The sequence below is a fragment of the Chelmon rostratus genome, chromosome 2 (genome assembly GCF_017976325.1).
Source record: "Chelmon rostratus isolate fCheRos1 chromosome 2, fCheRos1.pri, whole genome shotgun sequence".
Taxonomy (NCBI): domain Eukaryota; kingdom Metazoa; phylum Chordata; class Actinopteri; order Chaetodontiformes; family Chaetodontidae; genus Chelmon; species Chelmon rostratus.
Window position 1 is genome coordinate 12,975,684 of NC_055659.1, and position 27,634 is coordinate 13,003,317.

Here is a 27,634-nt window from a genome sequence, read left to right on the forward strand (position 1 = left end):
GGTGCTTTAAAAAATACAAGATGATGAAGAAATCAAGTAGAAGAAATGTTTTACTAAAACTAGTAAAAAAAAGCTCTGCATTGTAACAAGCTTTAAAAGTTGTTTAAAGGATAAAATCTTTTAAATAAAATGTTGGGATCTGACGTGAACACATGAAGCCTACTCTTTAAATAAGAAGGGATTATTGAGTGGGATGTATAAAAAAAGAAGCAAATTAGCCTTGATTTTTATCCAATCCACCATTTTATTTCATTTTATCCCCAGTATCAATTGATTACATTCATAATTTTGAAACAACCTGCCCCAGACCCACATGAATACATTGTATCAGTGGTTTAAACAAAATAATCAATCCACAAACCTAAGAGAGAAAAGCAGTTAACTTAAAGCAAACAAATGAACCGCTCGACAGGATGCTGCCTGTGATGCAAATGAAACAAAGACCAGTATCCAATACAGTTCAGTAGGTTTTACCCAAATATGGCCACAAGTATTGCTGCACCTTTTATGTCCCCATCATGTTTCTGAAATTAAATACAAGCAATAATGACATTTAACAGGTATGCCGATGAACATGTAAAAGTGTATGTTGACACGACAGTTAACCCCATAATGCCAGTGCTACACTGATTAAAAACCACTCGTATAAAAACCCTTTTTAGTAAGAAACATTCACATCCACCAGGACCTCATTTACATAGGTCACATTAAGTAAAGCAAAACATACCAAGGTCTCCAATAAGTAACAGCACACCATATATCCCTGGATTTAAACAGCTACATGTTGTTTTTGCTCAGGTTTTACTTGTAAGGTCTTTAGAAGACACCTCCAATCAAGCTACATTCATTAAGGAGGGTTGCTACAGTTTATCGACTGGACATTGAAGGGATTTGACCCGCTTTAAGAGATGAAAAGGGAGATAATACACTTAAAGTAACGTCTCATAGTTTGCAAGAGTTTCCAATTTTGGGAAAATCAACAAACGTGTGGTAAGCATGTACAAACACTAAGACTTTCCAGAGTTAGTAGGATTCATAGCTTGATTTACATCTTTGTCATGTCACTGTACACTTTGCTTTGGTTGGCTGGTTAGTGTGATGGTCAGAGTGGTGAGGGCTACAGTGTCAACACAGAAGAGTAAGATACAGCAAACTATGTTCCGGGGGGTTAACAGCCGTACAATCAATAAATAAAGCATCTGATGTGGTCAATATAAAGTACAGTACCAAGAAAAGAATGGCTCTTTGTTACTTATCAGGCTGGTTTTACATCAACTCAGACATAAAAGGATATGAAGGTTCTCTGAGAGCAAGACTCTTCCTTACTCTTGTTTTATACGGCCAATTACTTTTTATTAGGGGTGAGCTGATAGTCAATAAGTGACCAAAACGTCTGGAACAAGTTTAATAGTCCTGCAAAATCAATAACAGCAGAAAATATGGCAATAGCACACTTTTTGGTTAACAGAGAATGATTAAAAAACAGTGAAAAATACATTTTCTGCCACAAACACACTTAATTAATAATGATTAGGATAGACACTGTTTTGATTAAAAAAGTAGCGCACAGACTGCATTGCAGCTATTTAATTAAAAAAAAAGATGTTATAAAAAAAAAGACCCATAGCTCCTTTTCTCCACACAAACATGCTGAAATAACAAAAGGCCTGTATTTTAACATTCTGCTTCTGTAAAACTTCAAGAAAGAAGTAGCACTTAGTCTTTGATCCAGCAAACCGTACATACATTATAATACAAAGAGGTGATAAAAAGATCACTTTTGTCCCCATGCGTCGATCAGTTTCCACGCTAATCCAGCGAGAGCACTGAAAAGCGAAATTGAGAGACATCTCGGTCTGTTGCAAAAAGACTAATATGAACAAAAAGGCCTCTGGGGTGTACGATCACATGCCTACAGCCCTCTATGTACAGTCTTACACTTTTAGCCCCGATTCAGAAGAGACAAAGCAGGATGTGCAACCCGCCTGGAACAGAGTCCCCTGCAGGACAGCAGGAAGCAGTCTCATTATGAAACCTCAAAGGAACGGTTTGTCCAACATAATAAAAAAAAGCGAAGATTATGTAAGAGGGAAGCTTTTCAAAATGTGTCCTTTGGTTTTGTTTAAGACGTTGGCGGCCATCGTTTGGCTCTGACAACTTCAATTTGATTTCCTTTATAAAAACTATTGGATCTTAGCCATTTAAAATTACATGTCTTGACAAACTAAACAGCACAAGACGAGATGAAGGTTTCCTCAGTGAAGTACATCAGAAGGAGAACATGCGCTGCCTGGTTTAGAAGCATCTATCAAATGCTAACGCTTTTAGTGTCATGAATTAAGATACTAGTCCCTTGTTGAGGGGGCGCTGTTCCAGTTTTTACTGTTGATGTTCGTGAAAAAAAACAAATGTCCCATTCTAAGATCATTTCACACTCAAACGCACAAAGAAAAAAAAAAAGTTCTCAAAATGATACATAGAAAACACCTGCTTTGCTTAAAAGGCTAATCGTATTGGTTTTTAGGGAAACAAGGAAGGGTGAAAAGCCAGTCCAAAAATAAGGCCAGCTAAATTGCATAGAACTTCAGTAGTGCACTGATGCATCAAAAGGCTGTGCTCCTTTCCTCTGTCAACTTTGGCAACCCTGCAAAGTTCCCTCAGAAACCACCAGAACTCCAACACCATTCGTCTGCACTCCGTGTTTTGTCTCCTTGGCAGAAGCCGCTTAAACCCCCAACAGCTTAACTTGGACTGCAAACACCCCACCCGGACCTCTGTAAGTCACGTCAAAAACAAAGCAATGTTCTAATGGAGGGGCACAGACAATCTAAATCAAATATTAAAAAGTACATGATTGTATGTGAATGGTGTGTGGAGGAGCACAATATGTACTATTTTCAATTCCTTTAGAAAAAAAGGACATTAATAGGGTAAGAATTTGTACAAAATACTTCTCAGCCAGTTTAAAACGTTATTTTTTTCTCCCTCTCCCTTAAAATGATGTGAAGCTCTGGACAAGGATCCAGCGAGGCAGCAGTGAGGAAGAGAGCACAGCTCGGACTCTATTTGCACCCTCTCTCTCCGTGAAGCAAAGACGCCCCGCCACCACTTTCTAATCAACAGAAATCGTATGAAAGCACCAGTTCTGGGCCTGCACCAGTGAGCACGACCATCAGAACTTTTATAGGTCAAACAGGCCCAGATTTCGGCTGCTCCACCTCTCTAGCAGGGTGGAGCTCTATACATATGAGAACGAGTGGCGTTCAGGAGGAGATGGGACAAAGCCCGCCTATGTGGCCATCAACTAACGGGCACTTCAGCCTCCGCGTCCTTGTCCGAAATCTCGTCCTGGATCTCGTCTGTGTTCCCTGAGTCGCTGCTGGCCACGGAGCTGAAAGAGGGAGAGTTCCTGCCTCCTTTAATCATCCGTCGGCAGGTCTCCATCTGCACGTCCAGGCCTCTCTTCATGCTGCACATCTCCATGTACTCGTGCAGATGTCGGTTCATGTCGCTCTTCGCTGTGGCCAGTTCCATCTAGAAGAGGAGAAACAGATTAAACAGAATGAGGATAAGAGCGACTGTAGGAAAATCACTCATGTTTCACTTTTAAACAAAGCTAAGCCCTCTGTAGATTTATTAACATTTTAAATTAAGTCTCCCATGAAAAGACTGTCCCGGCTAATATAACAGTATTTTAAACTTCATATGTGGCACTGTCATTTTCACACAATCCACCAAATTGCACATTAGGTATTTGCAGAAGAATTGATCTCACAGTGAACTTGACCTTTGACCTTTTGCATGTAAAACGTTATCACTTCATCATTTTGTCCTATGAGACATTTGCAGGAAGTTTGGTTGGAATTAGCATATGAATTCTTGAGATATAACCAAAAATGCAGCCACGGCTGTAGCACAGAGGCATAAAAAAATCAAATGAGGCATACAAAAATCAATGAGTTCAAGTGTACTCTACATTTAGAATATTTTCACTGCTTTACCTTGCTGTCATACAGCCCTTTCTGATGGGAACTGAAGAAGAATTAATATTGTTCTTTCCAAAGCCATGGTCGAAACCAGACTCCTTTGACAAAAACATTAATTTTACCTTGCAGAACACAGGGGCTGCTGGTCTGCCGCTACCTCGACCGGTTAGTTAGTTTGTGTTATTGTGTGTGTATAGGCAGGGATGTATTTCTCACCTGTCACTAGGTGTGTATGTGTGTGTGGGGGGAGCTGTGGGTGTGGTTGTGGGTGTGTCACTGGGGTGAGTGATTGCCTGATGAATATCACCTGCACCTGCCTGTGAATTTGTTTGCTTGTACTGAGAGAGAGGAGGCAGGGGCTGATATTTCTGTTGACCGCCAAGTTTTACTATCATATAGTCCAGTAATGTAAGTCCATCTGCATTTCCTGGATTAGCTTTGTCCCAAATCCATACTACATACTATCAATGTATAGGTACTGTCTGCTTTGTTGCCTGAACACACTACATAATAAAAACCTGCATAGAATCAGTATGTTGTATGGATTTGGGGCATTGCTGTTGTTTGTTATTTTCTGTTTTCTGTCTTACTTTGTATTTGCTTTGTGTCTTTTTCTCACACAAAACACACACACAGATCGTCTACCTCGATCTGGCCGATGGTCTCCTGGTACTCCTGCTCTCTGGTCTTAAATAGTGACTCTGTTTCATCAATGAGGCTGCCAAGGCTTCCATCCTGGGAGTCCTTAGAGAGCACAGACAGAGGCCTCATTCATCATGCATGAGAAAATGTCTGACACAGCATCCAAAGCAATGATCTGCACACTGCCTTGCATGAGTTTAAAAACCATATACTGTAAAGGCCTATCAATGCAGACAGGACTCACTGGGTCAGCGGCTTCACCGTTGCCTTCAGAGGGGCAGGCGTTGGTGCAGGCGGTCGCGGCGATGGTGCACGGCACGTTGTAGTTGGTGAAGTCCTCCCACAGCAGCAGGGTCTCCTCGTTCTCCTCCCACGTCAGACTGTCGCAGTCGTCGTCAATTTCAAATGTCTCGCGCCTGGCAACAAAGGAGTTATCTGAACAATGTCTGTGTAGGACAAGGACAGGGAACGGAAAGAACAAGAGAGAGAGGAAGGAGAGGAAAGACAAGTATAACAGCCACCAGACTGAGCAGAGGTTACAAGCAAAGAGGAGGATGCGCTTAAAAGGAAGACAAACAGACGGAAGGGAAAGAGTTATGGAAACAAGACAAACTGAAAACTTTGTTTGCAAAATATTTTAGGGGTTAGTCATCGGTAAAGAGGCTGTTGCAAAATGAACAATCTTTGTGAGAGTAAAAAACATTAGTGGCACCCAAAAAATAACTACTTTTGACTTTGACTTTAACAAAGCAAATTAATGCCCACAGTATTTATATTCACTGTGCTTTGCTGAATCAGCACACTGTATGTTAGTTGCAGCACTCTGTATAAACACTAGAGGGAGATGAAGCAACGCACAGTGCCAATCAGCCACATTGCAGGAAAGCCACTGTACTGGTGTAACTGCAGAGCATGTGCAGGTTCATTCAGAACAGCCAGGACTTGACTCTGGTGTGTGTATGTGTGTGTGTGTGTGTGGGCATGTGTGTGTGTGCACGGCTGGTGCATGCATGTGTGTGCTGTAGGTGTCGCTTACAGCTGGTTGAGCATGCGTTTCATTTCGTCCGTGATGTTGAGCGACCCGGGGGCCTCCTCCTCTGAAGGGCTGGGCTCGGCATCCATCTCTGAACTCTCCTCATCAGACACGGCTTTACGCTCTTTTCTCTTGCAGCAGGCCACGGCGCCCTGCACACACACACACACACACACACACACACACACACACACACATTTAAGCTACTGTTTTTGATTTTTTTTGAATTGTGCAATTCTACATGCAACATTAATTTGTGTACAAAGATGACACTTTTTGCATGTGAAAGTGCGAAAAAACTTCTGACATAAGAGAAACCACCAGCTTGAATCACATTGGATTTCTACTTAGGTGTTAGCCAGCACTGTCGGCACAATGTGATAACCTTTGTGTAGAGCGAAGACCAACCACAACAGCATTTCCCTTTTCTTCATGTACGTCTGTGTGTGCATATGTAAGAGCCACTACTGTAAGTATCCGGCATGTGTATGTTTCTAAGTATGTGTATTGGCGAACATGCAGGGGCTCATTCCTGCCCCTTCAGACGGGGTCACTCAGTACACGATCAGCTGATGAAAAAGAAACTACACACAGTCAGCCACTGGCAGCTCGGATTTCATCTGTCGAGTGCTGACTCTTTCCTTCACAAAAGAATTCATATTTTTGCGGCAGTGAAACAGCAGATGGATACCCACCCTCTCTGGGAGCGACCTGGCGGGACTGACGTTGAACATCTTTGACATGTCCTCTGAGTTGCGTTGCTGAGCCACGTCGCACAGTTTGGCCGTGATGTCGATCCGCCTGCAGATGTCCATGTCCACCCGCCTGGCTTTCTCCTGGATCTTGGTGTCCAGGTCAGACATTTCCTGCAGGGGTAAGGATGGTTGTTTTAGATGACAGCTTGTCACACCATGTACACATGGAGCTCGTCAACTTGATCCACTAGGGCAAGAACTGATACGGTCATGTTACATCAGTTAAGTTAGTTCAGTTGGTCACCAGGATTTAACAATGACACTGTTGGTATATTTAGCATCTGAATGTTTACCTTTCATATCATATTGACTTCTGATTTTTGACAGCTCTTTAAAAATGATATTTTATGTTTCCGTTTACTGCAGAATTTTTGGATGATTTGACTTTATGTTGGACTTTTTGTTTAATTCTGATCTTGTGACATATTTTCTCTTATTTGCAATTCACCGTTACTGCTGCCTAGCTTGGCCACGACACTCTTGACAGTACTTTCTTGTTTTACCCGCCAACTGTCTCACCAATAATCTCACAACATTTCCAACCACATGGCTTTTGTTTACAGTCATCTTCTTCTTCTTCTGCATTCATTGTCGGTTCGTTTTTCGGGTAAGTTACCGCCATCCACCGATCTGGAGGGTTTTGTTTACCGTTCTGGATCGTTTGAGTTTGGCCTTTGTGAACGCAAACCGGACCAACTGGAAAACTGAAACAACCTCATCCACGCACAAACAGACCTTTAGGTGTGAAAGCGACCTTAATCTTGATGAGACTCTCCTGGTTAAATTAACCATAAATGAAAAATAATAAGATAACATCTGCGTCTTTATAGAGTAATGAAGCTCTTAGTTTGCACCATCACTTTGGCAGGTCATTAATTATGCAATGATACTCTGTTTGCAGATATGGATCATTCAAATGGATCACACACAGACTGGTTCTTCCTGCTACAGTGAAAGTTTGAAAAACTGGAGGCTTTTTCTGTGAGCAACAACAAGAGGGCCACCTCATCTAAAGCACATACAACGAAATACAGGATGTCCAAGCACAACTAGAAAAACCTCGACACTAAACAATCTACGCCTCCTACGTGATCCACTACTGCGACGTCACTTACCCGTCTCTGGATTCACACATCATCACGGATGAAGCCAAGCAGAGAAAATAATATGAAAAATCCACAATGTGCAGATGCAAAAAGTGACGACAAGCGAGATAAACAACAAAGCTGTCCATAAACAAAAACAGCATCCGTTTATATTTATCCCTGAGCAAGCACAAGCTGTGACTGAGCCCACTGCAGTATATTACAACTGTATATCACACTAGAGCAGACCTGCCAGGGAACAATACAGCGCTGTACAGAACAGGAAGTGCTCTTCATCTACAGCTGCTATTTGAGCTATTCTCAATGAATGCTTGAATGCTTTCTGGCATCATATATTTTTCAAGGAAGGAAGGAAGGCTGTGTTCAGTGTTATTATTTAGGCCTGTATGAATGGCAGCCTTTATCAGAATGATAGCCGCGAAAACAATTGACCATTTTTTAGAAGGTTCTGTGGGAATGCCTAACATGATTGCCCTAAGCGTGGGGGTTAACGCAGCACTGCGGCGTGAAAGCCGTCAGACTTGGCGAAGCGATGGCGACGTCTCTCGAGCGCTGAACAAATACTCACATCGCTCATCAGACTCTTGAAGACCACGAGTTCGGCCTTCAGTCTGTCCACCTTCTCGCTAAGCTCATCCTGGACCTCAGAAGACTCCTGGGCGCTCTGAGTGGATGTCACAGTGAGGTAAGCATATAGACACGGACCAGGTAAACAAAGATACCGTTTTATAAATCAGTCAATGACCATTTCCAAATCTTTATAACAAACATTCATATCATGCATTCGGGTAGATAAACGTCTGACACATGTTGCTTTCAGGTCAGGCCTTTCTAATGAAATAAAGCACACCTGAGCGTATCTGTTAATTACACAGAGTGGTCAGATATTCAGTAACATAGTCGTTTGTCTGTTCGAAAAGGAGAGGACAAGCTTCATTAAGTACTTAATTATCTGTTCAATGGCAGGGGGACATTGTTTCCATTGGAGAAAGCCAGGCAAGCTGTTTCCATCTGCTTCCAGTCATTATGCTAAGCTAAGCTAACTGGCCACAGGCTGTGGCTTCATATTTACTGTACAAACATGAGAAGGAATAGATGTTCTGATCTAACTCCAGGCAAGAAAGCGAACAGAGCTTGCTAAATAGATGATTCCCCATAATTTCCCACTAAATCGATGGCCGTCCCATAGTAGCTAGCTAGCATGTGCTCAGCAGTTTAAAGATTGAATTTCACAAAGACGATGACTAACCCTGTTGGCTTTATTCTGTCCCTAAAAGAGTGCCAGCTTTTGCTTCTGTATTAAGCCAGCACATGGTAACAGCCCTTTGGCTCCAAGCCCTTCACAATAAATGGCTGTTTGCACTGAATTTACTATCTCTGAGCAGATTTCCAGCTCTTCCATACACAATGACATCTGTGTGTGCTCCATAAAGGTTAACGCCTCTGGGGGATGGCACTCCACCTCTCTATCTGGGGTTTTGCTGACCCAGAATTTAAGACTAACACGCATGCTGCCACTGATCGATGTGTGCAAGGGAAGAGATAGAAGGATACCGGCTAGATCAGGCACCCGCACCAGCTGCGATGGCCTCAAGGTGTGACTCCTTAAATTGATTTCGCCCTCTACATCTATTTCCTTTGCCCTGAACAGAAGCATTATGGTGGAGTGCTGGTGATATTTGATGTTTATATCTATATCTAGGCCAACAGACTCCTCCTGATGGGTTTGTAATATGGTTTTTCTCATCCGACACATCCTCCTGTAGCTGCTTCTAGTACAGCTCTGCTGAGTCCACACTGAATGAAGCACCACGGAGAACTGAGCTATATATAAATATTTATGCATGTGCTGTAGTAGCAAGTTTGAAAATGTATGTATGCTCACGCTTTTTGCTCAGATTTTATTCGTGCTCCTTGTCTGCGTGTGGTAAGTGACCCTTGGCAAGACTTCAAATAGCTGTGCATGAATGTGTTTGTGGAATATATTTCATTGTTTATGTTTCCAAACCTGCTGCATGGTTTCCACCGTGGACTCCAGCTGCTCTCTTTTGGACTTCTCCTCCTCCCATCTGCAACACAGAGCACAGAGGTGGGTCAGTTACTGCTGGGCCTGGTCCCCCGGGGGCCACTAGGCAGGTTAATGGTACTTTTGTGGGGATAATACTCCCATCTCTGATTACAAAATGCCCTTGACAGTGTGGGTTCACACCCACTTCCCCCCCTTTTTTCATTCTGTTGTTTCCTTCCCCCTTTGTACGGTCATCTTTACAACCCCACCGCCTCAATAACAGAATTAGAGAGAGAATGGAATTCCGTCCTTCTCCAAACACAGCAGACGTTGTTCATGAATAGTTTTTGCACCTTTGAGCGAGTGCAGAGGGACAATTGAGCTTTAACACACCCAGAAGGGTGGAGTACTTCTGCTGCAGCCTGAATTCCTTCATGCAAACATCTTTCCTCATAAAGTCTCAGGACTGGGGAATCTGACAATTCAAAGCCAGTGAAACTCTTTATTCATGCCGCTGACGGATACGAAACCTACGGAGATAAATCGTCCCATGTCTTAATGCTACCAACCATTGTGCAAAGCCATTAGTAGAAGGCGTAATTCCAATATTTATTGAAGATAAGATAAATTTAATTATTTATCATATCATAGTCGCCAGTTCGGCAGATAAGTCGCACTAAAACAAGCAGCTCATGTTATTAGTTTAGTCAATTTGCAAGCAACATAAAATGACCCAAGGCTGAGAGTCTACAGCCATGCTAGCAGCTGTGTGAGGCTGTATTCGGGCACAGCAGCGCTAAAAGCTAATGTCAGCATACTAACATGCTCACGATGTCAATGCCAAAATGCTTTGTTAGGGAGGTACAATGTTTACCATGTTCACCATCATTTAGCGTGTTGGCGTTGTGTTAGCATGCTGTAAAACAGTACAGCTAAGGCTGATGGCAATGTCATGTGATCGCAAACATCATTAGAATTCATCCTGAGGGAGACGTGAAAATGTGTGCCGCATTTCATGCCAATCAATCCAATAGTTGTTGAGATATTTCAGTGTAAACCTATGTCATGGACCAACCAACTGAGGGACGAACCATCCCAGAGCTGTGCTGGTAGCATGGCTAAAAATACAGCTCCAGACCCCCCCTGCAATTGGCTGCAAGCCATGATTAGCAACACAGTTTTCTTTCCCCTCTCCTGACAGATCATATTACTCATCGGCACTGTGGCAGCTGTGTAAAAACAAAATCAGGAGCATCTTTCATTGCCGTGCAGCATATGTACTGCGCACAAGGCACAGATCGCTCCGCCCGCACTGCGCCGGTCAGTTCAACCTGCTCCTAACACACTCCCTGAGATATGAGACGGCAGGCGTGCTGAGTCACTGACGCTTCCCAAAAAGAGAGTCTGAGGAGCTCATTCAGTAATATGAAGCAACCGCCCAGAGTCAGACACACGTGCTGATGAGCCACTGTGGCCACATGGACGACGACAGAGGAGAATCATTTGAGAGGGGGTTTTCTGTGTGTGTGTGTGTGTTTGTGTGTGTATGAGAGAGAGAGACTGGGTGAGCCAGTGGGATGTCTTGTGTGTAGTGGTGTAAGTATGCATGCCTGACCATATGTGTTTACTGGAGAGGAGAAAGCTGACCTATAGCCTTTATCATAGAGAAACACAAGCACAGCCAGAAGTCACTTCTGCATCACGACATGCGTCACTAGAAACTCACTTTCACAACAAAACTCAGCCATCCAGGACACACTGAATGCACGCTGTCTAATTAAAGAGAAGTATTCCTTGGCTGGGCGTGCCAGCTCGCACTGTGATTGAAGCCTTGTTCTAAAAACGCTGGCAGAGCTGCTTCACTGTGTCCACAACACTCCGCCTGTCTGCCGCAGGACTGTGGCTGAGGTCACCGGAGTACACAACTGCATCACATCCTCCGCAAGACACAAACGCGTTTGTCCCAGCGCCTGCATCGCCTGTGGTGTCACTTCCTGTAGAAACCACCACGTCCTTTTCTATAATGCTGCGGGTGATAACTGGACAACATGATTAAATCGAGCGACTGATGGAGGGGAAGCCTCTCTGTCAACAATATGTCAAGGCTATTTATGTCATCTATCAAAGGTAATGGAGTCGTTGACGGAACGAAGCAGCAGCCGCTTCCACATTATCTGGAACAGTTGCAATTCATGAAAGTCGAACGGAAAACCACCGACTGTTTTCAAGCTTCCAGTTTAAAAAGGCTAATCCAAACAGAGATGACACCACAGCTTAGTGAAAGTATTCTGTCTGGCCTCTCAGCCCTAGCTCTGGTTCTGGTTTTCCTGCACCTTTGGCGTGACTCAGTCAAACGAACACACCCGGAGTCTCCTTACAAGGACATAGACAGCAGGAGGGTTGGAGCCTGTGTGAACTCACAGACATCTGTTTACCGCCAGACATCTCTGCAATCCTGCTCTAATAAATCAAAAACTGGGTGGTGTTACAGATGCGTTGGTTCAGCCACAACACGAATTGAAACTGCTGCAATAAACAGTGGTTTCTTGTCTGTTTTTGAGAGGCAAAATTAAACTAAAATAGACAAAACCTAAATTTAACTATGGAAGTTTTTTCAAAGAGCCACAGAAAAATTCTTTCTAATTTCCATTAAGACAATTTTAAGCCCTTTAAAGAATAAATGATTAGTATTTAGTTACCTAATTTTTCCACATTTTATTAATTCAATCAAATCTAATAGTAAACATACCACAATTGTTAGGTTGTAGACTGCAACCACCTGAATACCCTTCGCTTCACCCTCCTTATGATGGCTCTAGAAAATGAGTTTTCTAGAGCCAGTGATTGTTTTTTTCTGTTCTGGGCTACTGTAGGAACATGGCGGACATCTGCTCCCTCTGTAGATATAAGAAAAACAAAATTCCTATTTCAGGTGATTGTACACTAATTAAAAAATACTTATGAGTATTATATTTCATTTCTGCCATATTCTGCCAATAGATCCCCTTAAATCCTACACACTGGACCTGCAAATCAGTACTGCATGATTTACAGAAGCACTTGAAGGCACAACGTGTAGGAATCGGCCACTTGTTGTATGTTTCTCCAAACAAATAGGAGGCAGCATATCACCAGAGTAACCGCTTACTGCTGCTCTGTAGGCAGTGGAACCGGGCTCAGCAGCCTCCCAGTGGACAGAGCCGGATCAGGGCCGAACACAACCTCCTAGATCGAAGGAGGCCGGTTTGACAACAGGCAAAACTCTACCAAGGTGATCCACCGCAGCCCCAACTAGGACTCCAGGGCGACAAAGACTCGGCAGGCCGGGACAGGAGGGCCGCGAACCAGGAGAAGAGCGAGAGGAAGGTCGGCCAACAGCAGCGCAGAAAATCAGAATCTAGAGCCAGAATATTTTCACATCTAACCCGGAGAACCAAACCAGAGTTGATGATTGTTGCGGTGATACAAAGACAAAACAGATTTGGTGAGTCATTTTTTGTTTCTGTTGAGATTGAGTGAAGTGTGTTTTACAGTGAGTTAATTTGGCACTTAACCTCATCTTTCGGTAAAAGACAGAAACCTGAATTCAGACAGTTGTATTTTTCAGTTTGATAAGGAAAATAGGTGTGAGAATATTTCCTTTCTTGGCAGTCTGTGAGCCTATTTTGTGTATTAAACTAAAAAACTAAGACATCCTGTGAAACGTAGCAAACGCACCAGTTGCATACATCTCCCAGCTAAAACTATCGGACTATCACCTCTTGCACACGAGACAGGTTAGCTGGTTAGCATGCTAACTGCAGTAGATATTTCTCCAACACAACACATACTGTAATTTGAACATTTTAAAGTATAATTTTGTCCATATCCTATACATTGCACTGCTGAGTAAACTTGTTCAAATGAAACAAATGAAAAAAAAATCCACATTTTAATGGATGCAAAAAACTACCTATTGTGTGATTCATGAAAAGCTACAGTGCAGCACTGATGGAGCAAAATCAAGTGTCTCGCATCAAACACACATTTGCTCATAAATTTTTTGCCTGCTGAACAATAGGCATTCCTGCAGTGCTTGCCAGCTAACACTCCCTGCCTTTTGTGGTATGTCTGGGAGTTATGTTTGCACGCAAGCTGTCTGAATGTTTTCTCATCAGTGTGCCTGCAGACACAGCGAGCACACATGCACATCTGATGCGCTAATGTTCTTGGGCTTGGCACTTTTCAATGGCAAAGCTGATGGTGATTGTTTTATGGCACAAATAATGATTTAAATTTAAATGTTGATGATTGATCTCTGCTAGAGTCAAAATGATGAAAATTATACCTTGGAGGTGATTGTCACATGATTAATGATCAAATTCCAAAGACCACTGCAATGTAACGCAACAGGCGGGAACTACCAAAGGAGCATAGAGTCAGCAGTAAATACCAGGAGGAACACAGGGAAAGCTCTGAGGTGTGGTTACGCATCATTACACAAAGCCTCAGTTACTCATAGCAAATAAAATTTTGAGTCAAACAACACCCTGTTTAAACTATACGATGTAGTGGAAAGTGTTACTTACCAAGTGGAATTTCTCAGTAACCGGACATCAAATTACGAGCTCAGAAAGGAATCCTGTGCATTAGAGCAGGTTAACCCTTTAACACACACCTTTAGAGACTGTAATACACTGCTTCTAAACTAGTCATTTATTTTATTTAATTTTCACCCTAAAGTGAAGTTCCTGCCATTCCTCAAACTATTTGTGGTGCCAAAATCAAGCAATGTCACCCTTTCCTCATTAGTCTAATGTTCATGGTTACCTGTTGGTATACAGTTAATTGGCCTATGTATTTACAACAGAAACACCTCTTTCTGTAATGCAATACAATACATGACTTCATGAAGGTAGGACTGTTGTGCAGGACTCTATTAAACTGCATTAGCTTTAGCAAGGTGTACCTAATAAACTAGCAAGTGAGAGTATATATTGAACTGCTTTTTTATGCTTGTCCACATGTAAAACATCCTAATTAAATAGAAGCATACATTAAGAAATACTTAAAGTAATATGGTGAAATTATGTTTTTTGGGGGGTTCATTATTTCTAGTACAATGTTATAAAATGTTGTAAAAAGTAATGTTATTTTAATTCCAGGATTAATATTTGTTTCCGGGGTATATGGGAATGTTTAACAATAACCAGAGCATTTATGGGTTTCTGCAGGTAACTGGAAACAAATCATCATCACTTATATACAGTCTATGTTAGCAATACAATATCAATATGCAATAATATTAAAACATCACAATAATAATTAGTATTCTTTACCATAATTCATGCCCAACCTAAACCTAAACTCTAAATCTAAACCTGATGCATTAAATAATAAGAATAATACTAATCAGAAGAACATTCATTTATTCTTAAATACTTGTGAGGACACAAATTCTTCATATGATTTATTCTAAAACAAGACTCTTAGTCTAACCACTATGACGAGGTTTTTATAGGGCCATTACAATTCATTCTCATGAGTGCAGGCAATAGTATAACAGGAAGTGTTACATGATAACAGATTCGAGGATCAATACATCTGGCTACATGCAGGACAAACACCCATTGAGCTCAGCTGCTCATATGAAACGGGGCCACTGACAGCTTTGATAAATCACGTCTGAGAGTTCAGAGAGCACGTGATCCACCCATGGATCCCTATAGGTGTCTATATAATGTCTCCTCCGTGACAGCAGCATTCCCCCTCCTCTATGTGCAATAACACAGCGTACGAGCCGGGGCTGTAATTTATTGTCAGTACAGATTCTTCCTATAATCATGGCTGGATAGGAGGAGCGTGATGGGAAGAAGCATCTGTGGCAAAGAGATGTGAAATAGTGAGCGATGTAAGGCTTTGGTGAGAGGAAAAAACGAGGGGAGGGGGTATGACTATAGTTGGTCATCGATTGAATGTCATGATGCTCTGTAATCTATAGCCTCCCCAGACTCCACAGAGACACATGTGTGGCGTGCTAATGATGCAGCCACGTGAAATGGATCGGGCCGGCAGGTAGAGCGGCTCAGGAGCCCGCTGTCTGGCTGCTCGGGGGTCTCTGCTGACGGGACAACGCACCAAGGTCGAAGCTCATTTCATTTCTCTCCTCCAACTAACTCCACATGATCTCCCTGACCTCCGTCCGTAACACACCCGCACACATTTTTCCCCCATCAGTCGCATTTTCTTCTCGAGCCATCTCGTGTCCATGGAAACCGTGCAACCGGCCTGCATCGGAAGTGCACGCAGATTAATCGCAGATTAATTCCTGGCTCACTCGATCATGTAAACTGTGCACAGGGCCATCGCTCGCTGGCGGATGACTCCTCTGCTCCATGTTCCACAAGCATGGCCAGACATAAATATAGCCCTCCTAACCTAGACAGGACACAGACGCCGCCAGGACGAGCTGGAGGAATGTTGGTGTTGCTAAGTGACCACAGACATTTTCCCCAAGCCACCATTATCGAGGGCCTTTAATGCTATTACATACATACATATATGCACATGTGTGTATATATGTGTGTGTGTGTGTCAAACACGTCTTTACACTTCTCCACAGCACAGTTTTAAACTGGTATTTTGAAATGAACAGACGTCTAATAAATGACTCTACCAGACCTCTTCCTGAGAACCAACTGTGTACCTTAAACGTCTCTTCCAATTAACCGGCTGCTTTAAGCCGAACTTCAAACTTTCGGGTTGTGAAATATGACGACAGTGACCAAAAAAGGTCAGCTTCGTTATGACAGATGAGGACTGCATTCTAATCTACTGGTTGTCCCCTCCGATCTGTGGTCTCGGCCTGCAAAGCTCACCTTTATCTGAAAGCTTTGAAAGTTGATAGAGATAGCTCTCACTGAGCCTTTTCCTTTCAAGCGATCCTCCTTCAGAGAGAAAATACAGACGGCTCTGATCAAAATCTGGGAGCTTCAAGAGAAGAAGCATTCGCTGACATTTTTCAGCTTGTGAGTGGTAAACTGCTGAATGCTAAACGTACACGTTTAGACCTGTTTTTATATACATTTGTACTTTTATACTCTACATTTACTTATGGTACATTTGGGTATTTTTAGAATAATAGTAATAGATTTTATAACATTTTTAGTTAGACTTATTTTTGTGTATGACGTGTTGAATTTTGCCCTGTTCATCTTGTGTACTCAGTGATCTCACCAAAGTACTTTACTTTTTGCTTTAACGGCAATAAAATCAAATAATCTTGAAATTTCAAGGGTTATTTGCCTGCACTCCCCAACATATCAGTATTCATCACCAGCTAAATAAACACTAGAAGGTTATCTATGTTAAATAATGCGCTCAATAAAACTGTACTGGAGCTGCACGTGTGTTTCCACGGTGTGGAAGGAGTATATGAACTGCTGCTAGATTAGCTATATTATGTAAAATGCAATACAAATAGGATGAAAATGTTATTGAGTCCTCATATTAAGAAGAAATTGCATGTAAGTAGATATCTTTTGTACATAAATACAAAATTACTTATTTCATTTGTGCATACAGGTACATATGCACATATGAAGAAAAAAACATATAATGTTACATGCAGATAAAATAGTTTTTCCTCTTTTCAATCTTTTTTTGTTTCTGTCTGTAATGAATGTAGTGAACTGCTGCACAATTAAGTAAAACTTTATTCTTCACAAAGTCACAGTATTACATTAACATGCATTATTACACTAAATGGCAATTATCACCACCACCACCATCTGACGTTGTAATATTAAAAAGAAATACTGGAACATCTTAGCTCCATAACAACTTTGAACGATGTTGTTTAAAAAGAATAAAGTTGGTGATTTTTTTTGGGCAGTAAGTGCAGTGTTTCAGGACATTTAGACAAAATGTTCCAGCAGCACAGTATCAGTTGGTGGACACTTGTCAAATCTGGGACGTAATGCATGTTTGGAACAGATTTGATAAAATAGCATTGACATTGAGGATGAGAGGCTGCAGCCACGGGGAAGCGTCATAATCAGTGAGTCTGATGAATGTTCTGTCTTAACCTGTTCTCTAAATTTAAGTTCTTGCAACAGCGGTATATTTACACGCACTCAGACAGGCCTAAAGCTTCCAGAAGCTTCATGTGTGTCAGCGGATCTCCATGAATGATCGCAGACTAAAACGTCATATCATGGATAATCTACCGTAAATCCTCGCTCAATGGAACAACCTTTTCATCGATTACGACACAGAAGGAGCTCTGAGAAGCGAGTTCAGGCAGAGTGAAGTCTTGTATAACGTGGACTAGCTGCAACACAACAAGGCAGCATTAATCAGAAAGATGGTCTGGACACAAATTATATTCCTAATGTTCTTTGGAACAAGGTGAGACTCTAGCGGACAGAGATCAAAGCATCAATCTGAATAGAGGGTTTGGTACGACACCAGTGGTTCCTCCCATCATACTCATGGACTGACACATAATTGGTGTCTAATCTGTCTAAACATGTCTAATCCTCCTTCCTGACCTGGCCACACAACTCTACCACACTGACTTTTTCCCAACAAAATGGGTGTGAGCTTGACTTGTTTGCACTACGCTCAAGCATTATCTAATTGCTTAACTCCCAAAAGCTTGTGTTGGCCCTCTTTTCTCTGGCCTGAGGGATGCCGCTGTCAGGTTAGCTGTAGCGTCTTCAGACTGTCGACGAGCGCGTAGGTGTTCACGTGTAATTACCATCACTTTCAAACGATGACCTCAGAGCAACCCGAGAAAAAGTGGATAATTGCTTTCAAAGAAACTTGCGTAAGTGTTTATAATGGCAACAACTTCTCAAACCGTGACTGATCCATCTTTGTAGTGGCATGCAAAGGTGTTGCCAGTGTGAAACCACCCCAAACTGAACGGCTTGTTTATAATGGCTGACAGTTAAATCTCTTTGCTGTCAAATGAGTTTTTTGTTAAGTGTTTCTAACTTAAGAATCACTGATAAGCATCTGAAAAGGGAGATTTTAATCACGTTTCACTGACGCATTCTATGTTTTGTTTTTTCTCAGTCAACACAGTCAAGAGCAACAAGGAGAGCTGATAACAACACAGGAACAGGAACAAGAATTCATCTATTGCTTATTAGTGCAGCCTGCAGCAGAGGGGGTGACAGAGCGCTGTGACAGAAAATCAGTTTTCCCTGCAGTCTTCAGTCCCTCACTGCAAACTCACCCCAGCCCTTGTCCTACACACTCCTGTGCTGTTAAGTTGTTATTATCCCACTGATTTAATTTCAGGCGGTCCACGTTGTAGTGCCACCATAATAGCCCAGGCCCCTGGCTGTTGACTCATCATATAAGTACAAGACATTTAACTGCACAAAAGCTCTAAAGGCCTGACTTGTACAGTGCAAACACGAGCCAGACTTCCTATCAATCCTATAATAAGCTGGGATGTTCTGGGTGACAAATGACATGGATTTGTGAGATTTCTTGCAAGAGCACGAGGATGAGAGCACAAACAACGGCCTGCATGCCCGGGCCACTTTAGGGTGGAGCTGCACTGGGAGCGACATCCCATTAAATAAGAAAAGAAGACGGAGATGTTCACCTCTGGCACAAAGCCTCACTGGTCAGGGTGTGTACACTCAAATTATGTGAGACATAATAGAGCTATGAGACATCACCACTAGACAAATGTCTTTTGTAACTCTGGGTACACACACCTGCAGGATGAACCCCAGGAGTAAACATAAAACTGCAACTATTCTATTCAGGAGAAATCTGGTTTCTTGACCACAGTTAGCTTTCAATTTATCACACACAGAGAGCTGAAACTCCCGGCTTGCGGGCCGGATGCAGCCCACAACACAGTTTCAAAGCATCCCCTGCATGTGTAATGTTGTTTTCAGCTTTGATAAATGGACTGCATTTATTTATTGCACTTCTAACAACTGAAAAATTCTCATGTTCCAGCCACTCAGTGTGCATATTTGCTGGTCTTCTATGAATGTGAACTGAATATCTTTGGACTGTTGGTTGGACAAAACGAGTCATTTGAAGATGCCACCTCAGGCTTTAGGAAATTGTTATTTTATTTTATATATTTTTTACGTGTTATAAGTCTAAACGATTTAGTTGAGAAAATAACTGATAGATTTATCAATTATTAAAATAACTGTTAGTTGCAGCCTTAATTGAAGTTGGTTTCCCATTTCCCATTTAGCATTGATGTCACCACAAACACCATAGCGAGGACCAACAGCACTTTGATTTACCGCCTCACACCAAACACCAAAATGCCTCTTTTCTGGACCCAAAGGAAAAGTAGACATGGAGCACAGTCAGTTTCAAGAGACGTGAACATTGCAGTTTAATGTGAGCGATAACTGTCTGAGCTGTAAAGAAAAGATGCTGTTCTCTAAGAGGACAGCGATGTTACTAAACATCTGGCGCAGGAAGCAGCGTACAAGTTGCTCAGTATCTAATTTATAGTAAGCAGGAAAAAAAGTTCCAACGAGTCCCCAGCCCCAAGCAGCTTTCAAGTAATTTGATTTGGAGACCCCCTAATGTGCAGTATTTCTTTTCTTTTGTTCTGCTTAAATGCAGGAGAAGGATGTGAAGATGGAGAAAGGCTGTTAGCCTGTTTGGTAAAGATGAAGTATGTGTGATATGAATGTACACTGAAAATCAGCAGTACTACAACAGTGTTAAAGACTCAGCCTTTAATATTTAGTTATTTCAATACAGGTTTATATTTCTGTTGGTTTCTGATACAGATAAAAGTGTTGGCTTTGTTTACATAGTGGTCATGGATTGTGCCTTTAATTTGACTGTTTTTTTTTTTGCTGCTGTGAGAAAACACTGCAACAAAAGCACTTTATCTCGCAATACATTTCTGAGAAGAGACACATCTGGTCTAGTTTAAGGTCAAGCACGCAGGAGAATGGAGACAGATTTAAGTCCCTGTCAAGGCTCTCACACACGATCTTCCTATCTGGCATACGTGCAACATTATACTGCTAAGAGATTTGTGTGCTTGTTTTCGAAGGTGCCTAAAAAAACAGCATTTCTTCTGGAAAAACCAGCTTTTGAAATATAGAGGTTATTAACTCAGGATGCTGCGTCAGCACACCCAGGCCTTTGGAAAAGGTGCAACAGCTTTTCAGACTGAGCAGGTCTGAACAGAAAGGCTAAGACACTTGTTAAATTAATAGGTGTAAATAAAGATTAGGTCTGATGATTATGGTCTTAGCAGTAAGACTTAGTTGACCTGACAAACTGTTTGTCTGCTGCTTTGCTTCAGGCCGCAACTGCTATTCCAAAATAATCCACCAGCCGAGCCCACGGTGCAGCTCACCTCTCCCCACGCAGTCAGTGCTCACAAACAGACAGGTGCATTCCTGCACTTTTAAATATGGCAACGCGCCACTGCTCTCAGCTGTATCGATACCCATGAATAATCAATCGCAGCTGCGCAGCACAGCAGAGAGAGAACAAAGGCATAAGGAGGCAGAAGGGAAACACAGTCCCATCATCACATCACACCCAGAGAGAGAACATTTTTTCATGTTGTTCAGTTTGTATGTTCCATAAAGGACGAGACTGGCCTTGTTTCTTTATCCATATTTTCCTTATTGTATGAAAACTAAAAACCCAATAATGCGCAAGTCTGTCTTTCAGTACTTTCCAACATTCCTGTCCTGACTGTGGTCCGAGCCCACTGGTTCCTAAAAGATTGTAAATCTGTAAAAACATGTTACAAATATATTAATTCAGATTAATTTTCTATAATAGCAGGGCAATGTAGTTTTTAGGAAATGTTGCTCAAAAAAACTTAAACACTGCTTTTAGCTGCGGATTAATACACATTTGGTGCTCTAGTGCAGTGATTCCCAGTCTTTCTGGCTCATGACTGTGGCTGTGAGCTCATGATTCATTTACCTGAGGGCGTAAAATGCTCCAATATCTCAGGAGAAAAAAGGCAACGATTTGAAGAAAGCCAGAAAAATGTAACATTCTGTGCTTCGTTTCTTCTCTCCTAACTTATTGTTCATCTCAGGACCACTCGAATTTATCTTGCGACCCCTTGGGAGGTCCTGACCCTCAGGTTGATAACCACTGCTCTTCACAGAAGCAGGACTGTGAGTGAGTGAATGTGGGATTTGCTCAAAATAAACACCCATGTTCACTATAATGACAGAACATGTCGGCCAGTGCAACAGTGTGGCATCACTGATGTGTTTCTGGACAACAGTGGCACAGAGGAATAAGATATATCCCTAAATGTTTCCTCTCAGAACAACCAAGGTTTGTAATGGTGGCCATATCTACAAAATTAGTACTTTTTCTAAGCATTAAAGAGCATTAATACTGGAGACTGCAAGTTCAACAACATGTTGTGAGCTTAAGCGAAGCACGCCACGCAGACAGGAAGAGGGAGTAAGAGAGGAACAATATGGACTCTAATCTGGAGCTCAATGGTTTTAGTGAGCTGAGCTCTCTCTCTTTCTCCCTCGCTGTATCTCAGCAGCAGGGAGGCTTCCACTCCGAGAGGCCCCAGTTCAGAGCGGCGGCTGCGTGCCAGGACGTGGTGCAGGGCTGGCAGGGGGTTGGAGACTTGGTGCTAGGTGACGGCTTAGAGAAAATCCCTCTAATGAATAGACGGCCTGGATTATACGCAGGGCAGGTCAGCACCAAAGACAGACGGGGGAGAGGCTGAAGAGCTCATCGCTGCTGCTCTACGTGACTATATATGACATTTGAAACACAATGCAACCTTCAGCTTTGGAATCACAGCACACCTCACCCTGTAATTAGTCAGTTCTTCGTTACGACAACCCCGAATCCCGCTTTCAAAAGAGATGCTCAGCTCTGCCTTTCCCCTCTCTTAAGCGCTGGAAGAAAAGATCAAAGCCTCGGAAAAGTGTCTTCGGTGAATTCTCATCGCATTGATCCACACGCAGCTAAATTCGGCGGTGTGTGAATTATTCATGCAGGAAGAACATGCCCGAGAGGCCCGGAGACCGTTCTGGTTCACTATACGTCCTGTGTCGCCCACACTGTGATCCAGCAGCACAGTTGTTTGGCCTCTGCTCACTGATCGGATAAACAGCCAATTAGGAGAGGCCACGGCAGTGACCGGGAATCTCTTGTTTGAGTCCCACCCGGGGCACATCTGGTAGCTAATGTGTCCTTTAGCACAACAGCATGTCGAAACCACTGCAGCAAGCATTGCACCTTAAGTTTGTATAATGCTGTAAATGATCCTGCACTCTGCATCTTTTGCTTCCTGTCTTTCCTCTATTCCACAGAAATGCATGTAAAGTCAATTGTATACTGTCCTCTCATCTTTTAATAAGCAAATAACTTCCCTTATCTTTATGCATGCAGCTTGCTGACAACGTATTAGCATATTAGCACAAGTGTCACTGCTGTCTTTTAGTCCCTATCTTTCTGTCTGTGCAGTAATCTGCATAATGGATAAAGCAGTCTGCAATATTGCAGCACCAACATGTAAATTCTAAACAAATGTGCACTTTGCGTCTTGGTCACTTAAAGGTAGCTCAGCCTGACATGGTTTCTATTCTTAGCTTAACATGCAGTCTGTCGTCGACTGTCAAATACATTCGTCAGTGTCAGCCACTGTTTTCATGGCCGTTTTAAGCACTGTTGCGCGCTGGTGGCAATTACTGGCAGGGACTCACTGACATGCAAGTGGTATATTTCACAGTGATCCAAGAGAGTGGGCTGAAAACATGTGGATGAGGGCAGTGGCATTGACCTTACCCATCCTCCTTTGCACGGTCGTTTGTCTGCGTGTGAGGTCTGTCACCCCGCTGTCCAGACACTGTGGCACTAAGTGGATCCTCATATAATAATTTACGAAGCCCGTCCTTGGTCGACTGTACGTCCATGTGCTGTATGTTCGTGTGAGAGAGGGACCGTGTGTGTGATCGAGCTCCCATTTGCATTTGATGGCAGTGAATGAAAACAACAGTGTTCTGAAAGCCAGCAATCAGATAAAATCGTTAAGTATGTGCACTAAATCGGTTAAAGAGCTTGACCAGATCCAGAAATACATCCAGTAACTGAAAGAGCATTGTTGTTCTCTACCAAGAGGATGTTGTACAAGGAGAGATTTGGAAATATAATCTAGGTCAATTAGTGTGTGTCGGAGAAATGAACTGGAAACTGGAAATATCAGCACACTAGAGCCTTATTTCTACCATTCAATCTGAATGTGTTTCCATGAACACTGTTCACAGGTGACACATTTAAAGTGAAGTTAAGTGTCCAGAACAAAATATACTGTCAAATATCTAAAAAGGTGCATTATGTCAAGTAGGTTTATGTTTGTTTACACTGCAGCTGTTCACAAAAGTGTATTATTTTAAAGGGAAAGTCAGGGCAAAAACAGCCTTTACTTGTTCCAGAATGTCATGAGTTTCATCTCAGAAGCACATTTGCAATACTACTAGTTCTTTCACATTTCATATATCATAATAATATATAATTTTTAATGTGATAGAATTCTAATAATACGTAATAGGCGAGAAGTGCAAGAAGACTAGAAAAACTAGAGGGGCAATAAAACAAACTTTTTCACCACCTCAAGCAGAAACACTAAGTTAAGTATGAGGCCAGAAATCCATGAGGAGAGCTAAACAGATGATGTCAGTCCTAAACCAAGCAGACAAACTACACTGGCTCAGCAGAGCATCACCAGATCTTTGGCAAGTTTTACTTTGGATTTTGTCATTGTCAAGAATATCATTATCAGAGAAATACCCTGAAATATTGTGACATTATTTTAGAACCACATCGCACACTTCTAATTTCTAGGCCCATATTGTACATTTGTCCTGGCAAACATGGATTCTGTTATATTTCAGCCTTTTCATGTACTCAAGCAGCCTCTGAACTCACTTCACAATGCAACCTCATTAAGTGAACATATTACAAACAACAACGTTTGACACATAAATGTCACCTCCGGCTCAGAAAATGGGCTCTTGATCAGGGAGAGGAATGCTACTTTTATGAGTGCAAGCGGCCAAGTCAGAAATGGATCAGCTGGCCATCCGTCTTCCTGTGATTGTCCACACTCGTAAAGCTTTAATAAATCACCAGGACGGTGTGGGAGCTCAGGGGTGCGGGGGGCCTCCGTCGGAGCTGAGCTTATGAAGCAGTCTGCGTGACACAGAGAGAGGGGTGGAGGGGCTTTAAGAGGGGTGGAGTGACGGCAGAAGGAATGGCCGAACACAAAAGGAACAGAACAGAGAGGGCACGGCAGGATGGGGCTCGGGGATTGAATGCTGAAACGTGACTGTAGTAAAGAGGATTTAGACTCGGAGACGAGAGAAAATAACTGGGCAGTGAACTCACCAGTGATGCAATTATTGAGCTCAGAGGAGAGAAGGAATGTGAGAGGGAGGGAAAGAGATTGATTACCATCATGATTGGCCAATAAAGAGCAGCTAGGAAATGTGTCTTGTTCCTCACTTCTCTAGATGTAGGACGAATAATAAGAACATGTTTGACACTTTGGTACTCGTACGTGTCATTAAAGTAACATGTAAACACACCATACCTATACTTATGTAAAAATCTTAGCCACTATTTGGAGACATAATACACATTTCATGAATGAATGTGCAAAGTGCAGTCGTTTTATGTATTTTGCTAACTGAACCCCTACTTAAAAAGCAACTGGAATGGTAGTTTCAATGACTTAAGAGCTCCCGTTTTTTGCAGATGGCGATCCAAAATATTGGGATTCAGCCGCAGCAGTTTTCAATTTGGCTGCCGTCCCAGTCCCTGCCGTTCATCTTCTCCAGCAGAACTGCACAAAAAAGGATATGCTGCTGTTTCAGAGAATGACTGGACAGGATATGCAGTTTCCCACAGGAGTGGGAGAGCACACGCATTCTGTGTCACTGAGTCAGTGCTCTCACAGGGAAGCCGGCGCTCGTCATAGCCGACCTCACCGAGCAGACTGGGGCCTGTTAAAATGCCTCTCTGCTTGAATCACGGCAGCAAACAGGAGCTGGGCATGTTTCTCCTCCAGTAGCCAGACAAGCCGGCCGGCGGTGACGCGGGTCGGCCAGGGACGCTGCAGTGAGTCCTCAAGGGAACACAATTAATGTGACTAAAGGACAAGAACAATTGGTGGAGACTGAGGCATGCAAAGGAATTTCCTCAGAAGAGTGTGAGAAACAGCGTTGGTTCATTTCACAATAAAAGTCTTTGTGAAGCTAAAATGCTGAGGGCCCATTTATGTGAAATAGTACCTCTCTGTCACTGTGAAATATTTCCACTCTGCTGTCAGAGGGTCGTCTGGTCGTCATTTTATCGGGCCACACCCGCAGTCACACTGATAAGATAGAAATCATAAAGTGATGGTGGATGAAAACAGCTCCTCGATCACGCCGCTCACATCGCTCCAACCCACTCAGAAATCATTTCCTTCACTGACTGCTTCATCTTTTGGTCTACAAAATGTCAAAAGCTGTGAAAAATTCCCATCACTGTTTCCCTGAGAGGAAGGTGACATCTTCAAATGTCTTATTTTGTCCGACAAACAGTCCAAAACCAAAAGATCTTCTTTTTTTTTTTTTTTACAAAATCCCACATAGAAAAGCAGCGAATCATTGCATTAAAGAGCCTGGAACCAGATGATGTTTGACATTTTTGTTTCATGAAAAAATGATTTTAAACGATTAATCACCTAATCTTTTCAACTCTGATGTGAATCTAACAAGTCAAGAACGAGCTTATCTTTAAGAGCCACATTGATTAGGTCTCTTGATTTAACGTAGCACCACATCAGAACGACTTCTCGGCTTATAAACTGCAACATCTGCACTGAGTGAGTCAACGCTTGAACTTGGGCCTTTCGATGATGACGACTTAATGAGAAATATTCCTGTAAAATCCTCCACGGAGGTATGAAGTGACATTTTGTTCTTATTTTCTGTTTCGTTCTCATTTCTTTGTAGCTAGTGTGATGGGAAGTGATGACAGGGGCCCTGAACAGAAAAGGGGGCCCACAGAAACATCATGTCAGGGCCTTTGATTTCTTGCTCCTCCCCTGCAAATGATTAGTATCTTGTCAAACACATTCGGATGTTTTCAGGCATAAAAATTACTAAGCTACTGTATGTTTTGATAATGCAAACATGCTGTAGATTACCATCTGTGCGGAGGAACGATCAGCAACATCAACAGACACAGTCTCACATCAGCGCATCAGTCTTTACTCACTTTCTCCTGTACTCGTCCCTCTCCCTCTTGACTTTGGCCAGCACGTTATACAGAGCCCTCAGCTCTGGGGTGATGGTGTCTATCTGGACCCCGACTCCGTCCGGATGCGTCCACGTCACCCCGGGCCCGTGCAGGGTCTCAAAGCGCTCCCCTTGCCTCCGGACGTGGGTGAAGCTCCAGATGGTGCCCGGCAGTCGCGACTCGGGACCGTCCGTCTGCACTGCAACTTCGCGGGCGTAGAGGTGGCGGTGCAGCGGTCTCTGCAGAGCTTGCTGCAGCTGGCTCTCCAGCAGCTTGTTCCTCCTCTCCAGTTCGTGGACTTTGGCAAGGAAGCAGCGGAATCGCAGGTTGAGGGTTTTCAGCACATGGATGTTGGAGCCCAGGTCATTTCGCAGGGCGCTGGTCACCGCGCCCGACCCGGCGGGGACGTTGCAGACCGGGCCGGGCGGAGAATCGGAGAAAAACAGCGAGTTCATGTTGGTAAAAAAAAAAACAATAAAAAAATCCAACTATGGCTCTGTCTGGTTCGGATGCAGCAACGAAAACTGTGTTTTTTATCTCTGCATATTCCTTCGCAATCCCACTCCCACAGGACGAGTTTCTCCTTACAATGCAGATGCTGCGAGTGGCTGAGTGGCTGGAGACCCGGTGACCATCACCGTCCCTGCTGGATGTTTACCACCAAGAGGCTGACAGCATGGAGCCCTGCGGCACGAGCTGATAATGAACCCAGAAAGTCCTTTAAGAGGCACCGAGGGCATTATCTTCCGACGGGGCGAGGGGTTTGACGCAGACCGCAGCAAACAGCAGCTGTACTTCCCGTCAACCTCATGTCTGTCTGAGGAGCC

General features: G+C 42.9%; 1 protein-coding gene across 2 annotated transcripts; it reads right to left on the reverse strand.

The window, feature by feature from the left end:
- Positions 1–242: 242 nt before the first annotated feature.
- Positions 243–27,323, reverse strand: iffo2b (intermediate filament family orphan 2b). 2 transcript variants are annotated; one of them, XM_041952958.1, is made up of 8 exons: positions 26,787–27,323; positions 9,531–9,591; positions 8,091–8,186; positions 6,357–6,527; positions 5,665–5,813; positions 4,873–5,044; positions 4,632–4,730; positions 243–3,534 (listed from the first exon to the last, which is right to left on the reverse strand). In XM_041952958.1, exons 1-8 carry the CDS (start codon positions 27,260–27,262, stop codon positions 3,301–3,303), a joined length of 1,458 nt encoding a protein of 485 aa, XP_041808892.1. In that variant the 5' UTR covers positions 27,263–27,323; the 3' UTR covers positions 243–3,300. The 2 variants fall into 2 exon arrangements, with proteins under 2 accessions (XP_041808892.1, XP_041808901.1); XM_041952967.1 differs by lacking the exon at positions 8,091–8,186.
- Positions 27,324–27,634: the final 311 nt, after the last annotated feature.

Excerpts from the sequence above, each read along its gene's own strand:
- iffo2b (XM_041952958.1), bottom strand. The coding sequence starts at position 27,262 with ATGAACTCGCTGTTTTTCTCCGATTCTCCGCCCGGCCCGGTCTGCAAC. Across the intron at positions 5,814-6,356 it reads CCAGGTCGCTCCCAGAGAGG|GGCGCCGTGGCCTGCTGCAA; the intron begins GTGGGTATCCAT and ends GTGTGTGTGCAG. Across the intron at positions 4,731-4,872 it reads ACGGTGAAGCCGCTGACCCA|GACTCCCAGGATGGAAGCCT; the intron begins GTGAGTCCTGTC and ends GTGCTCTCTAAG.